This window comes from Zerene cesonia, chromosome 26 (assembly GCF_012273895.1).
Source record: "Zerene cesonia ecotype Mississippi chromosome 26, Zerene_cesonia_1.1, whole genome shotgun sequence".
Taxonomy (NCBI): domain Eukaryota; kingdom Metazoa; phylum Arthropoda; class Insecta; order Lepidoptera; family Pieridae; genus Zerene; species Zerene cesonia.
In genome coordinates, this window is record NC_052127.1 from 1,977,893 (window position 1) to 1,995,708 (window position 17,816).

At 34.9% G+C, this 17,816-nt stretch overlaps 1 protein-coding gene across 3 annotated transcripts in view; it reads left to right on the forward strand.

Annotated features, from left to right (window-relative positions):
- LOC119837079 (transmembrane protein 165) overlaps nucleotides 1-17,816 on the forward strand; it is a 33,238-nt gene that overhangs the window by 3,538 nt on the left and 11,884 nt on the right. The window contains exon 1 of one of the 3 annotated variants that reach the window (XM_038362573.1): nucleotides 10,176-10,588. The exons of the other annotated variants lie outside the window; for them this stretch is intronic. Coding sequence (XP_038218501.1) covers nucleotides 10,481-10,588 — 108 coding nt within the window. The 5' untranslated portion in view covers nucleotides 10,176-10,480. Of the gene's footprint in view, nucleotides 1-10,175; nucleotides 10,589-17,816 lie in introns of those variants that run through there. 3 annotated transcript variants of the gene reach the window in all.

Sequence of the window (17,816 nt, forward strand, 5' to 3'; positions counted from 1 at the left end):
TTTATGGTTCTATCTTTTGTAGTTTAGGCAGCGTACGCAAAATAAGTAACTTCATTGGTTGATTTTTTTCAGTTAACCAAAAAAAAAAAAAAATATTTTACGGAACCCTATTTTTTTCCAAAATAAAATATAGCCTATGTTACTCGTGGATAATGTAGCTTTCGAATGGTGAAAGAATTTTTAAAATCGGTCTAGTAGTTTTTGAGCCTATTCATTACAACCAAACAAACAAAGTTTTCCTCTTTATAATATTAGTATAGATTTATTTAGCGTGTAGTTAATGATAAGTGAAGTGCTATCGAAATATTATGAATATTATAGAATGATTTATTATATAAAACTTTAATAAATATGGCTTTTAAAGGTTGTCTGACCTTTTTACATACAAAAATCAATTTATGTAATATGCTTTTTTTTGTTATAGCGAAAGGTTTAAAAGTTTTAAATGAAAAGATTTTACGTGTAACATTTAGAAGAATGAAGAATTTTAAACGAGTTAAAAGGGTATATATTATATTATTTAAAACAAGCTCTAACCAGTTACCAGCGGCGTCACTCGCGTGGTACCCGGGTAAAAAGTTATCTATGTGCTAATCCAGACTATAATCTATCCCTGTACCAAGTTTCATACAGATACGATACTGTTTTCGCGTGAAAGGGTAATAAATTCCTATTTATTTGCTTTCTATAAATCAGGTCCTCAAATCCAATTTGATTTGATTTCTATGAAATTTGACGGTCAAACAGAGCATGATTTCGATTGCAACAAAGTTTTTATTTTTATTGCATAAAAATTGTCGCAGAGGGGTGACGAATAGTATAAATGTATTTCTGTTGAACAAAGTATTCTGTGTTAGTGTTTATTTTATTATCTGAACATAGCTTTTCTAGCATACTAGCTACGTTCCGCGGTTTCACCCGCGTAAGTCCGTATCCCGTAGGAATATTGGGATAAACAAGTTGCCTATATGCTATTCCAGTTGTCCAGCTATATACGTACCAAATTTCATTGCAATCGGTTCATTAGTTTTTGCGTGAAAGAGCAACAAACACACACACACATTCTTACCAACTTTCGCATTTATATTATTAGTAGGATTTCTGTAGCACAAAGTATTCTGTATTAGTGTTTATTTTATTATCTGAACATAGCTTTTATAGCATATTAAGCGCTGAAGATAAACATTTACGTTTATCTACTGTTGTTTTATTGCAACACCGTGATTTCCCGTTTTAAACAATGTATTTGTTCATATTTATTTGAATGAATATATCACATTATGGTTTTGTAGAAAAATTAGGTAGGATAAGAGACATAAACAATTGTTTGCACTGATTCCACTTTACCTGCTGTACCCTGCGGTTTTACCCACATAGTACGTAATATTATATAGTTTAGAGACTTCCTCATTAATTGGGCTATCTAACACTGAAAGAATTTTCAAATCGGACCAGCCGTTCCTGAGATTAGCGCATTCAAACAAACAAATAAGCTTTATAATATTAATATGGATTATTGGATTGTCGTGTATCATTTTGAGCTCAATCGATACATAAATGATTTATGATGAGAAATTTTGAAACAATAGAAAATTTATTTGATCACGAGGTGGGATTTAAACTCGCGTCCTTTTTGCCATACCGTAGCAACGCCTAGCCTCTCGGCCACCCGTGATCCCACCACAGTAATCGAATTTCATCTACTCTTTCGGTTTTATGTGCCTCTATGCGTGAATCTGTCGCTTCGAATGGACAACGCTTCATGTTAAAATTATTCTAATTACGTGGACATTCACGCAAATTGTGGAGAGTGTGACGTAAATGCAACCCCATGAGGCACCTTCTATGCAACCGTGTTGTCACAGAGTGGAATAGGCTACCCGAGAGTGTAATAATCGCACCGACGTTTAATAGTTTTAAAATAAATTGGTTGAACTGAATGTTTTCTTCAAATCATAAAATACACACGCATCAGCATTTTAGCTGCTAGTGTGCTTAAATAAAATAATAATAATTATTATTATTATAAGAATTACTGTATCCCTACTTATATTATAAATGCGAAAGTAACTCTAGTCTGTCTGTTACGCTTTCACGCTTAAACCACTGAACCAATTTTGATCAAATTTGGTATAAAGATAGAACTATACTTGGGAAAGGAAACTTTTTATCGCAAAAAATAAGGTAGAAGGGGTTGAAATAGGGGACGAAAGTTTGTATGGCAGTTCCTTATTGTCAAACATAAAATCATGTAAGATTATTTCACACCTAAATCACTTAACCAATTTTGACAAATAGTCCAGACCTTGGGAAAGACTATAGGCTTCTCCTTACCATGTCACGCGGTATAACCGAATTCCACTGGGGCGAAGCCGCGGGCGGAAAGCTAGTTATTTTACATGTTATCTTCTAATATATAAAATTCTCGTGTCACAGTTTTCGTTGCCATACTCCTCCGAAACGGCTTGACCGATTTTGATGAAATTTTTTGTGCTTATCCGGTATCTATGTGAATCAGCCAACATCTATTTTTCATACCCCTAAATGATAAGAGTAAGGCAGAACAGCGTTTGCCGGGTTCAGCTAGTAACTTATAATATATTCCATATATAGAACAATGAAAATTTATTTCGTATGCATCAGGCAGACCCACATTAAATAAATGGTTATTCCCCGTGTTACAGGAAAATCGAGGTGCGGTTCTTTTTGAATGTTACATATGCAACAATGACTAACATTCTCTTTGTGTTAAATGTTTTTATTGGTATATTAATAAATTATTATCGGTGAAGCATTGTTTTCAATATATACGGGATTGTTGCAATTATTATGTTACTAGCTGCGCCCCACGGTTTCAGCCGCGTAAGTCCGTATCCCGTAGGAATATCGGGATGAAAAGTTGCCTATATGTTATTCCGGTTGTCCAGCTGTCTACGAACCAAATTTCATTGCAATCGGTTGAGTAGTTTTTACGTGAAAAAGTAACAAACACACACACGTGCTCACAAACTTTCGCATTTATGATATTAGTAGGATGTGTCTGTAAATTGATGATGGTCTAAGATTTTATCGGTTGGTTAATGTGTTTTTCTTTTTGTACTGTAATGTCTTGTCTCCTGTGGATTTTTACCGACTTCACTAAGCGGAAAAGGTGTTTTTTTTACCGAATTTTAGAATTTGAGAATTATCGATATTGATGATTATTTTTTATTTAAAAGCTCTCCGTGTGGTCCCATTAAAATTTCGTCTAGTTCTGATAATTTGATGGCGGTTTAGATTGTTACTGCGGTCCGCTCCGGCTTCGCCCGTGGTACATATATAGACTAAAGCCTTCCTCAATAAATGGGCTATCTAAACCTGAAGGCATTTTTCAAACCGGACCAGTAGTTCCTGAGATTAGCGCCTTTAACACACAAACAAACTCTTCAGCTTTGCAGCATTAGTATAGATTAAAAAAAAACTTGACTTATTTTAAAATGTTGGTGGGAAAACAGGAAGTGCATACGTGATTCATAGCGCGTTGTTTGTTTATCAATATTAGTTTTATTGTGACATATATAATATAACCATAAAAATATCCTACTATATAAGGATAAAAATCACAAATTAGTTTTTTACTCATTGCTATAATATTTCATCAGGCGCGGGGTTTTTATAAAACTACGTACCGATTGTTTACGGAGGCGCTTTAAATTATTACGATTAAATAGACGATAAATAGAGTACAAATGTCTATCTGGGCGCAACTGCGGCGAGCAGGTAATTTATATATTGAAATGATATTTCTTTTCTACGTAAAAGATCCGACGACCCTAGAAGTGCCAAGCCGTAACGTGACGCCAATTTACCAAACCGTTATCGTGGTATCGAGTAATTAAACCGAAAAAAGCACAGTCGAATTTAGAACCTCCTTCCTCTTTGGGAACAACCTCTTTCGATTTTAGGAACGTCGTTTAAAAAGTGATCTATTTACCACACTACGCAATTAAGAACGATAAACATATGCACTATGTTTCGTTTTATCTTATCGAAGCGCTTATTAAAGATCTTTTGTAGTTCCTTCCTTATGGGGATAACAAAGACGGACGGGGTTTTATATACGTTTGTCAAATTTTTGAATTTAAAAGCAATATGCGAATGACGTCGCGGGCACAAATCTAGTAGCTATAATTAAAATAGCATTATAAGAAAAAAATGTGTAGAATGTAATTGGGTTATGTAAATACTTAATTGCGAAAACATCTTATCATTAACCTAGATATGAAGATAATATGTAGTATCAAAACATACAACTGGATTTCTTATTAAATTTTTATAAAAACAAAAGTTTGAATCACGAAAATCACTGGAAACTCATTGCAATTTCTTATCATCGATTAATTAATTAATGCATAGGATATTTCCAAACCCATCGGTTAATGAAGCAAAATGGTTGACATCACCTCATTTAGAATCCTTTAGGTTTAGACCGAGTATGCCTAAACTACAAATATACTGGATATTATAATCCTACTAATCCTTCAATATTATAAATGCGAAAGTTTGTAAGGATGTGTGTGTGTTTGTTGCTTTTTTACGCAAAACTACTGAACCGATTGCAAATTTGGTATGTAGACAGCTGCACAACTGGAATATCATATAGGCAACTTTTTATCCCGATATTCCTACGAGATACGGACTTACGCGGGTGAAACCGCGGGGCGCAGCTAGTTATTAAATAATTTTTATCACGTCTCCGATGATCGCGTTAACCATTTAACCTTTAAACATTAAGTTATGTGCTACGTTCATTAATAATAATTACGTACTACTTTTTGTAACAAAAAACTAATCCGTTCTCCAATTTTCTGAACTAGTCCAAATTTTTAATTTGACCATAAGGAAGGCATCAGCTTTCGAATAGAAGAATCATCAAAATCGATTCACCCAAAGGATTATTAGACTGCGTTAACAGACGCGAAAAAATTATAGTCGAATAGAATGCTCCATTATTCGAAGTCGGTTGAAAATTTTAGGCAAAACAGGTGAAATAATTAACATAAACAACGGAATCAATGAACATCCGTCAAGTGTGATCTTTTGGATTTCAATTTAATTCGATTAGCATACAAACTAGGCTACAAATTTATTATAATTGCAATTGACCGGTTTCGCCATTTAATTCGCACCGACATTTAAATAAGCGTGATTCATTTAGTGTCAATAAATGCGACAATAAGTTTCACGGCCGCAAATAATGACAGCATCGCATTGTTCGCGAGAAATAAAAGGAGAAGCGAACAATGAAAGACGCTCTCATCTCGCTAAATTGCCTTTGAGGGCGCGGCACGAGTGTATTGGTTGGGCTTGGTGTTATTTTAAACGAGATATGTTATGATGGTTTATGCGTTTTGTATTGGGAGAAGGAGTGGTATTTATTGGGTCATGATTTCCTTTTATTTGCAAGCAGGCAACGGAGCATACACGTCACCTGATGGTAAGTGACCAGCGTCGCCCAAGGCACCCACAACGGCAAGGACGTTGCGAGTGTGATACCGGCCTTGTAGGTAGTAATATCCCCTTCTCTTCTTAAGGGAAGAAGATCGTAACTGTTTCTTAATTCAGCATCAGGAAGCCATAAAGTAACGTGGTTTCGATCATATTATTGATCGAAACGGTGATGGAAAACATCCTGAGGAAACCGGCATGTCCGAGGATCAAACGTTCGACGACATGTGACAGCTGCCAATTCGCACTTGGCCAGCGTAGTGGATGACGTGAACCCTCATAGGAGGCCCGTGTGCCTGCAGTGAGAAAATATAGGGACTAATGATGATGATGATGATGATGAATGTTATTAAAATTAAAAGCAATGTCATAGAATCACTCACAATTAATTGGTCGTCATGACGGGGTCTTTGGAAAATGCTTTAGGTAGGCTTTAGTGTAGGCGGAGCCAGCGGTTTCACTTGCGTGGTACCTGGGTAAAGAATTGCGTAGATATATAATAAATACACTTGCTATATAATAAATATATAATAAATAAACAATATATAATAAATAAACTACAATTGCTATCCGTAATGTTAACACGCTTTTATTAGCTTGAACTATATGCTTATATGTAATCGATTCCTTTAGACTCTATTCTGTGCGTATTTAAACGAATTAATTCAAACTTTGTACACTTATCAAGGATCGGCGAAAATACAACAATTTCATGAGTCACTAACTATTCTGATCAGAATCACAAGGATTATCATTTCCTTACGTATATTATAAGAGCGAAGAAATGAGACGATTTAATTTTTCCATCGTTTAGGCCTTTATTTTTTTGTTTTTACAATTTTTGTGTGTTCATGAGAACACCGTAAAGATCCAAAGGCAGTAACCAAGATCCAACTGTGTACATTGCGAAAAGTAATGATAGATGTATGTTAAAAGGAATACGCTATGAATTGAAAACCCTACGCAGTTTTGGGAATTCTATATTATTAAATATATGCTTATATTATTAAACTGAAAAACTCGTATGTTCGTACGTGCTAATCACAGGAGCTGCGGGTTCGAATTGAAACAAATTTTTTGTTGGGTAGTTAGTCTATGTGTCGAGGAAGGCTATGTAACATCACGCTACGACCAATGGGGGCAGACGAAGTTGCATGTGTCAACTATGAGTGTATGTATTCTTTTGATGTATCCTCAGTAGAAAAATTATCTTATCTTATTTCTATACAAAGTTTATGTTCGATATAGACCGATTTTACTATCTTGAAGTCAAATAAAAACATCGGTCAAGTGCGAGTCGGACTTGCAACACGAAGAGTTCCGTATAAATAAGCTAATAAGCAATTGCTAGAAAACTTCCCTGAGACAATTTATTAGCGTCCAATCGTTATTTATTCTTGTTTTTTTTTATTTTTATTGCAGACTGTATTTAATTTCAATCGACTTAAAAGATAAAATGAAATAAGAAGGTTATCAATTTGATTGTATTTTTTTGGATTTCTACCACAGATTCCGTATTCCGATTCCGTAGTCGAAAACTTCGCGTAAGTGTTTCCCGTAGGAATGTCGGGATAAAAAGCCTTTGCCTATGTGTTATTCCAGCTGTCCAGCTATTTACGTACCAAATTTCATTGAAATCGGTTCAGTAGTTTTTGCGTAAAAGAGCAAGATACACACACACATCGTTACAAACTTTCGCATTTATAATATTAGTAGCATAGGATAGTAGGACTAGTAGGATTAGTAGTAAATAGAATAGGATATTTCCTACGCAATTGGCTAAACTCAATCGAGATTAACTTCCTAATTCGAAGGAAGGACTATTATTTTAATTATTATATATTATTTTTATTAGCATTAGTTGACAACTAAAATTATGGCTGCACTGTATCCTAGTATCTAGCCTAGTCGACAGATGATAAACCTGCGCTACGTATACGTACGTAAATAAATAACAAATATTGATTAAAGGGTATTTGGTTTAGTAGGTTCGTGTCTATGATTAACGCATTGCGTCTTGCGTGTAGGAAAGTTTTGATTTCCGTGAAATCAAATCAAATCAAAAATAAAATTTATTGCAACTATATTGTGAAGTCCCGTGTCCCCAACTGGGACCGGGCCGGGGCAGATAATATACATCTGTTGCAATGATCGATTTTCTTTACGGACAAGTAGGTGATCAGCCTTCTGTGTCCTGCCAGACCGAGACATATTTTTTGAGCGTCCCCACAGGGAATCGAACCCCAGGACCCCTCGGTTCTAAGCTCACGCGTTAACCACTGTACCAAGGAGGCGGTCGGCACTATATATCGTAAAATCGTCGATTAGTTGTTACGTAAAATCGCAACAAACAAACAGAAAACCTTTTATCTTTTCCTCTAAATGACGATAGCTTTGATTTAAAGTAGACTAGCTTACGGCCCCCGGCTTCGCACGCGTTAACCTCTGAGTGGCTTAATAGACGTTACACATATAAACTAACCACTTGAATCACTCGATCTATTAAAAAAAATCCATCAAAATCCGTTGTGCAGTTGTAAAGATCTAAGCATACATACATACAGACGTGGGAAGCAACTTTGCTTTATACTAAATAGTGATAAACATTTTTAATGTCATATTCGAATTATAATCCCATTATTATATCAATTTCCTCGACAAATATCCTTCCGCGCAGTAGAAATAATAATTTTCTAAATTGGATACTAAAACCTTGGCCCACTTGCACAGGCTTGAATCAACAACTCAACTACCTATATATATAGCGAAGCCTGCGGCTTTACACGCACGCTATTTTGATTAAAACACTTGTATATTTTGAGATCTATGTTATTTATGTATTAAATTGTATGCTATAAAAATTTTGTGTCAAAAGTTACAAGAATTTAATATTAACTTTCATTTAGTTTTATAGCATTGAAATGCTTTATAAATGAGAAATTTTGAAGAAAATAGAAAAAGTTTGATAACGAGGCGGGTTTCGAACCCGCGCCTAGCCTCTCAGCCACTCTAGGCGTTGCTACGGTTAGGCAAAAAAATGCGGGTACGAATCCAAAATAAATAATAGTTTAAAAAAACTATAAAACACGCTTTAACAAAAATCATATTTTGCAAATTGAAAAATGGAATAATTTTATCAAATTAGTGTATTGTCATCGGTCCTCAATAAATCTACAAAGTTTGAACGAAATCTGGCCGTTTAAAGTGGGTCAAAATCGCGCCCAAAGAAGTCGGTTACAAACAAACATACAAACAAACATACAGGTGAAGCTAATAAAAAGCGTGTAAAAAGCATGCTTACACGCTCCACAGGAGTGATAACTAATGTTTGAGATAAACTAATTTAATCACATGCGGGAGAGAGAGGGAACTCAGACACGCTGGCGCTGTAACGCGTTACATTACAAAGCGGTATACCCTCCCATAAGAAGTAAAATAAATATGTGTTTACTACGTTTTTTTTTTTTTTTTTTTTTTTTATTGTGTGATAGGGAAGCGCTTGACTACCATCTCGCCTGGTGGTAAGCGTAGATGTAGCCTAAGATGATGGAAGCGCGCTTCCCTAGAAGGTACCTGTTCACTCTACTTTTGAAGATCCCCAGATTATATCCATCAGGGAACACAGACTCAGGAAGCATGTTCCAGTCCCTTGCGGTTCGAATAAAAAATGTCAACTTTTACTTTACCACGTATTTGTGAGAGCAAGCATTTTATGTCTACTAAAATAGATGTATCAAATCTATGTCGATACTTGAACCAATATACCCAGACACTTGATTTATCAGGGTTATATATAAACTAGCTGCGCCCCGCGTTTCCACCCGCGTAAGTCCGTATCCCGTAGGAATATCGGGATAAAAAGTTGCCTATATGTTATTCGAGTTGTCCAGCTATCTACGTACCAAATTTCATTGCAATCGGTTCAGCAGTTTTTGCGTGAAAGAACAACAAACACACACACATCCTTACGCATTTATAATGTTAGTAGGATAGGATTTTTAGATTTAGAAGCTGCTTTACTTTGAAGTATTATAACCTTTCCTGAGCATGCTCCAAGGCAGGATCGACGCGTGCTCATTGAAACTGTTTGACTGTCGCAAATAATTGATAAACCTGACAAATGTAAATGCACTTATCAGTAGAATACTTCATTTCAAGTGCGGCTATATCTTATCTTGATTTGCGAAAAAAAATGTCACAAAATATATTATAATAGTGCACATACGCGATGTTTATCTTTGTTGTCATGTGGATTGGATGCTACGTGTTTATTATATATAGATTAGTTTAACTTAAAACGTCGTGTAGCAAAAATTCATAGAATCAGGAACATTAGGCCTTTATAAACCTGTGCAGATGCCGTTAAAAATTGTAATAAAACAAAAAATTGGTATACTGTAGCCAATTGAAAAACTACATATTAAAAATGAGAGGGATAATAATATACGAGCGAACCGAGGTCGAGGAGTGGAAGTAGAGGAAATTTTCTCGATAGATTCTCTTTTGTCTATCTTTAGTTCATTTTGCACGACACGTGCGCGGTGTGTCGTCTGTCAAGCCCGCACACAAATTCCTATATTCTATATTTAAAATCGCAAACCAGTATGGAAAAACATTGTTGACAGTTTATATAAATAATTAATATTCCCCGCATCGGTTTGCTATGTTGTAACAAGCTAGTTCTAACGTTGGTGTTAGTGTCCAAGTGTACTTACTGAATGTTAACATCACTGTTTTCCTTTAAACGAGTAGTCTGCCCGCGTACAGTTAAGCGTTTGGTCGCGTGCTATCGACACAAAAATGATAAAATAATATCCACATATAAATTATCAGGTGTTGTAAAGATAAATTATCAAACGAGGGAGCTATGTCGCGTCCTACGGCTGCCAGTGTCGGTTTAGACGCGACCGCGTTCCATTTTTCAATCGTGTTCTGTGGTTTGTGATTTTGGCGCGAAAGTTTCTTTTTTTTTTTAATTGCGAAAGTTTGAGCCATGGAAATGAATTACACGGATTGGACGACGGAGTTTCCATCTACAACCGTGTCTATGGTTGAGGAAGAGACCGGCGTAAGGGCTTGGCTGGTCGGTCTCGTTATGAAGGTTTGTTTATCAAACATTTATACCGTGTTGTGACACCGCCAATTATTATAATGTATGTCGTATGAATATAATAATGGTATTGTATGCGTCAAACAATTATTCGTTTAGCATGATCGCGTTGTTTATTCTACTGAATGTTGAGACCGTATTAAATTGACGATTAAATAGGATATTTACGATTGGTCGAAGTTATTTCATATCAGCTTAAATGCTAAGTAAATTTTTTGTCAATATTGTTAAAATCGTCCTTGTATTTGGATCCTTTTATGCAATTTTGTAACAGCTATTAAGTATGCTAATTATGCTAGTTTATAATGTTAATGATAATAAAATACGCTTAAGAAAACACCGAAATTTTCATATTAAAAAATATAGTTAAGATGCAATATTTGTATACTTATTTATCCAAGTTTTTACAGTTAAGTATTTAATTTTTTGGGATTATTATAAGAATTTTTTTTGGAATGTTTTATGCTTCAGAGACGAGTCGAGATATTTACATACAGTAATATAAAATTACTTAAAAATCTAAATTTATGTCTTTTACAAAAATACAGATTCGACATAGACTAAATTCAGGGACACGTGGTTTTTATCTAGATATATTATAGTTAAAATAGTTTAGATGTACATTTTTGGGCAATCGCTTCAAAACTGCTGAACGGATGTGGTTGAAATCTATTGCGGATCTAGATGTATAGGTTGTTTGTTTTTCCGGATGCCATGAGCAAAGTCGCGTGCCGAAGCTAGTTAAATACAAACATCTCAAAGCAAATGACGCGTAGGTATACCTGTCACATATCGTCAATGATAAAACACAATAGCTGTTTTATATGATTAAGTTCTCGCTTTTAAATAAACATAATTATTGTATTGCGAGGTATATAGGATATATTTTTACCCAACTGTGCCACGAAGGATTGTGTTTTTTTTTCGAGTTTTTCTTTGTATGTAATTTAGGCATTTTTTTCGTAAGATCTGTAGTGAAAACGGATGACCGATGTTTCGTTAGATGCTTCTTAATTTAAGAACGTTATTATATTCTTTGTCTTGAATTTTTTTAAAGAATTTACAATAAAAATGAAGCTGGTAGAAGAGTGATTACAATGTAAATTTAATGCGATATAAAATTCGCGCGAGTCGTGTGTGTGTTTCAAATAATTGCTTGTCGATTTTGAATCGACTTCCTCATACGTTTTTTCCAAAAGTCCTTCGAGGGAATTGCAGTTTTTCTCAAGGTGACAATTATTTAAACTCAAACAGAACAATAAATAGTTCCACCGGCGTGGCCAGCAGTTTCCACTGCGAGGAGCCGGCAAAAGACTGTAGATGCTGTATCAAAATCGAAGTCAGTAACTTTGATATCTGAAGTCTTTCTTGATAGTGTGAGCTCATCTCGCTTATTGATTTGACTTAAAACATAGAAGAAACGTACGCAGTTCGTATTTATATGTTAGTAAAATGTATTATTTATATGGGAAAAAAAATAACATCTCGCAAAATAGTTTCAAAAGTGATACCCGAATTAATGGAAAATTTGTGTTTTTATTCAGTGAAAATATCGTTTTAATGCATAGTGGAATGCAAATATATTTTGTAATACTGGGATTATATAAAAAATTGATTAAATACGCAACGAAGTCCATGCATAATGTGGAACATGTAAATTATATGAAATGCCGGTCACAATAAAATAGTTTTTACGTACTATCACTATCAAAAGCTTATTTAATGTAAATATACACATATATATTGTTTTATAAACTAGCTGGACTAAACTGGAAATAGCTAAGTAATTATCATGAGAGCGAGATATGTCACTCTCTGCCTCCTAACTGTCATCAGACACAAAAATTATCCCATTAAATCGCTCTGTTGCGACGTCAAAGAGACACAAATACACAAACTCAGTTTTGCACGTATAATATTATTTAAGAGCAATACGTACTTATACAACAAATACATTTACAATAAATATACTTAAAAAATATTTATATTGTATCTTTCTACAAAGAAGGTTCTTCTCCTGCGTCGGTTCAAAATCCGGTTTCGTTTCCGTACAAATTGTATCATCGTCACAATAAGTATCTAGGTGCTGTGTACAAGCATGTACAGCCGAATGCAAAACCAGTTATTATATTTAACGCTTTGTGTTATTTGAATTTTTTGTTATATTCGCATGTACTTTATAGCGACAAGAAAAGATTACATCACTCGTTGTTGGCACATTGAACTTGAAAAAAAAAAACTGTTTCGATAGTGTTTGTATGTAGTATGAATTTAATATTTACTAGTTATACATAATAAGTAAAATGAAGTAATTGAATTACTAAGCGGACTTTTCCACTGTATTAATTTTTTAATTGTTTGGTCTATTAATATTCCTATGCTGTTTCACAGATCGTCTTCCAAATGCTCTTTTAAATACTTATTAAACGATTTAATTTATTATTTTTATTTTTATTTATTTTATTTATTATTTATTACAGAAACAGTAGTACAAAATAATACAGACCCTTGAGACAATTGAGAATGATTTTGTAAATTAAAGACGGATTTTAACGGATTTTAAACGCGATTTAGAATATTTCGTCGCAACGTTCGGGGAATACCTTTTTTCCATATATAGTTAAGACAGCAAGTGTGGACGTGTCGCAGGCACTTTTATGATTCGGTCGTTTACAAACTGTCATCAATTTATAGACGCTCGTATTCTGTAATGTATTGTGTAAATGTGAGTATTCGGAATCGGAAATTTTCGGTTTCGTCCATCATCATCATCATCATCAGCCAGCCATATATGTTGCTCCACTGCTGGGATGTGTCCCAGGCCTCCTATTAGGATTCGGGCCATTATCCACCACGCTGGCCAAGTGCGGGCTGGCAGGTGTCACATGTCACACAGTGGGGTTTTGGTCGGTAAAAATCCGACATAACCCACGGCTCCATCCCCGGGGGCTGTGGGTATCTATGCAAGATTTCCCCACTATAAAAAAAAAAAAAAAAGGTGTCACATGTCATCAAACTTTTTTGCTGCGTTGGAAACTTTGCCCTAAATTTTGCCCCCAAGCATGGGCTAGGTTAGGTTGGTTTTATTTGAGAACTATACAGAAACGGAACCACGCAAAGCGTGAAACCATGGACTACCAACGGACTTCTTGTAGACCTTTGGAAAAAGTAAATTCTCGGCATAATACTAAATGCCCAGCGTTTATAAACTGCGACATTACACAAATTGCCTGCCGATGTAATTTATATCAATTATGCAATTCCATAAGCGAACCGGTGTGGACAGCTAGTGTGCGCCTACATGGCAAGGACGCGGGAGCAACGTGCTTAAACTAGACTTAGGTTGGTGTTTAGCATTTAAATAGTATGAAATTATCATATTGAGAGAACTCGAAACAATGTTTTATTCACGTCATCTCTTTTTATTTGCGTTGCGATTGGAAATCGTGTTGAATTTGAAACTCATTTCATTTCATTTATTTTTAATATTTCGAAAATTGCGTCCTATTTTACATTATGTTCATTACTCAATTTAAATTTTAGGCGTCTTAATGTAACGTCGAAACTTTCAGAAGTGTGGACCAACCTCGGGATTTTCGTATCGGGTAACTATAGCATTGATGATACTAAGCCAGAAATAGTATATAGTAGTAATACCTCAGTGTCTTAGTAGCTAGTAGTCATGAGGCACCCAGCTGTGCTTGACCCGTTTGGTCTAAGAAATATGAGACAAATATGACTCAAATGCTTTCAAAGATCGATTCCATGATATCAACTACGGGCGTATTATCAATCATCTAATCGATATTTCGCATTTCTGTCTGATAATATTCTACGAGACAATCGGCATGTTCGCCTTATCAATATTAGGGTTTAATAAACGAATATGACAGAGTCGGCAAAAGAGCTGGAAGAGCTTTGAAGGTGAACGGTTTGGGTAGGATTAGTTACGTGAATAGAAAAGACACGGGCCTCCGGCTCTCCTACTCATCGAATGGAACACGGTAGCATGCTACTATTTCACGCCGATACTGTGTTTCGTTCGGTGAGTGGGTAGACAAAGACCATTCCTTATCTTTTACCCCTTAAAAGCGGCCAACGCATTTGCAGCGGCCTTCCCTCTGCGAATGTTCATGGGCGGTGATGATCGCTTATCAACAGACGAACCACCAGCTCAGTTGCCCGCTATTTCATAAAAAGGTAGCATTCGCATGCATCCGTTCACTGTTCTTTTGTATTGTGCGACCTGGCCCATTTCGTGCTGAAGCGTACTCGACTCCCTTTAAATTATTAAAAGCTGTGCCCCGCGGTTTCATCCGCGTAAGTCCGTATCCCGTAGGAATATCGGGATAAAAAGTTGCCTATATGTTATTCCAGTTGTCCAGCTATCTACGTACCAAATTTCATTTCAATCGGTTAAGTAGTTTTTGCGTGAAATAGTAACAAACACACACACATCCATATAAACTTACGCATTTATAATACTAGTAGGAAGGATGTCTTAAAAGCATTTGGATACAAAAATGTTGATTGAGAAAACTACCATTTATGCAAATATTGCAATTGGCTCAGCCATTCTCCAACTGTATTTATAGGTCAGAGGTTCATGAATAAACGAGCTTGAAATTAAATTGTAATTTTCTAATTACTCGCATATTATTCACTTTTCGTTTAACTTTCGCCATAACCCCTGAACGATATTTGATTAAGTTTGCTAAATGTGTAAATGGTTTCGTTGGAAAGGTTTAGTTTGGCTTAAAACAAATATAGTAGCGATGTAAGTTTGTATCGGTTGAGTTGATCGCACGATAATGTAAATGCAAGCAAGAGCATATTGAAATAGGAAGAAAGAAAGATACATTGCTTGTTATTGTTTTATCGTCTTCGTCACATAAAACATTTTATCATATCGGTTACTCAAAGTCGGATTAAATAGTATTTTCGTATCATAATCTGATGCACTTTGATGATTTGTACTATCTCTATTCATATTATGTACATATTAATATCATAAAAACTTCTTCGGTCAATTAAAATTTACATTTTTAAAGAATCGTATGCAGAAAACGTCAACACAGTCGAATTGAGAACCGAAGAACCTTTTTTACTCGAATTCCATTGGTTTCCAACGGATTAAGATCAAGAAGAGAATCTCTTTGGAATTGTGGTCATATGATATCATTTTAGAATAGGAGTAGTACTTCCTCGCCAGGGACGTCGGTAACTGTCAGTGTTAATTAATTAACAAACTAAGGAGTAACTTGAGAGAGGCAAGATCAATTCGACAAATTTTTCTTCTATTATGTTAAGGCACAGGGAAGGTTCATATGGAGAGAAAACGTACAGGGCGAAGCCGGAGCGGATCGCTGGTTTAATATAGAATTTGATGACTAAAATATATGTAACTGTGATGCAGCAGTAAGTCGTTATTAACAGAATCATACAACCAAGGTCAAGCTAACGATGAAATCATAAAAAAAAAACTTTGGAACAATTTCAAGATTTACGCAAATAGGTATCCTCGAAACGGACGCGTCTGTTGCAAAAAACTCCCAAGTAAGATCATCCGTATATGTTATATTCATGCGTCATTCCATTTTGTACCTATTTATTATAGACTAGCTGTGACCCGCGGTTGAAACCGCGTAAGCGTGCTGCGTAACCGTATCCCGTAGGAATATCGGTATAAAAAGTGCCTATGTGTTATTTCAGTTGTCCAGCTATCTACGAAGCAAAATAGTATTATTATTCACCAATAGATGTCAGGAGAAAAAAAATACGAATAAAACACGAATATGACATTTTCTAAAAAAAAATCCTAGCTAGATCGATTTATCGCCCCCGAAACCCCCTATATACTAAATTTCATGAAAATCGTTGGAGCCGATTCCGAGATCCCAATTATATATATATACATATATATATATATATATATATATATATATATATATATATATATATATATATATATATATATATATATATATATATATATATATATATATATATATATATACAAGAATTGCTCGTTTAAAGGTATAAGATAAGATACAATAATTATTTGCGATTAGCTGGCCGTCTTTGTCTGTGTCAGTGGTGCAAAACTGCCTTTTTACAAGCTTTTATTAGCTTCCCCTGTATGTTAATTTGTAACCGACTCCTTAAGAATCGTTTTTACCCACTTTAAAGGGACAGATTTATTTCAAACTTTGCACACTTATCAAGGATCGGTGACGATACAATAATTTAATGAGTTTGTTTATTATTCTGATTAGGATCGCCAGGAGTAAATAATTAATTTACTCATACTCTGTATAAGCAAATGAGTCTATTTGGTTGATACTATCATTAACCATAACATATATTATAGCATATATCCTACTTCCTACTTAATATTATTAATGCGAAAGTTTGTAAGGATGTGTGTGTGTTTGTTGCTCTTTCACGTAAAAACTACTGAACTGATTGCAATGAAATTTGGCACATAGATAGCTGGACAACTGGAATAGCATATAGGTAACTTTTTATCCCGATATTGCTACGGTATACGGACCTACGCGGGTGAAACCGCGGGGCGCAGCTAGTAACATATATAGCATAATATAATAGCAGCCTGTTTATTTGTTTTTTATTTAACTGTATTTATTTTGTGAGCAGTAGGGAAGCGCTTGACCATGATCTTCTCTTTTCTCTTCTCAAGTTTAAGATTACTAAGAGCACTCATAATAATACATTGTATTAGAGGAATGCTCCTTTATTGTAAGTATAAACCTTATGGATTTTATTTAATACTCAATCTCGTTTAAATAAATGGCCATTATGTATTTATACATTATCATGTAGTGCTACTACTTGTGTTGGATCACGATTTTTTTATCGATCTTATCACAGATAAGCAACGATTAAGCACAATATCGTCTATTTACTTCTGATCGATAAAAAATTTATTCGCCAGCTGACATTCAATATCTAACTAATTAAACAATTATGTATAAATTAACCCAAATAAGTATTGCTACAAAAGGTCCACTTTTTCACCAATGGCTAAGGAGTTGGCCACAAGTCTTATTACGATACCATCTCATATCTTATTCTCTCAGATGGGTTGTGTCAGCTGGAATGCAGCCGTTCGCGGGTTTCATGTGAATATACTTAGTCTGGCCATAAATACTGTTACACTTAATTATAAAAAAATATTACATTTGAATTTCGAATCTGT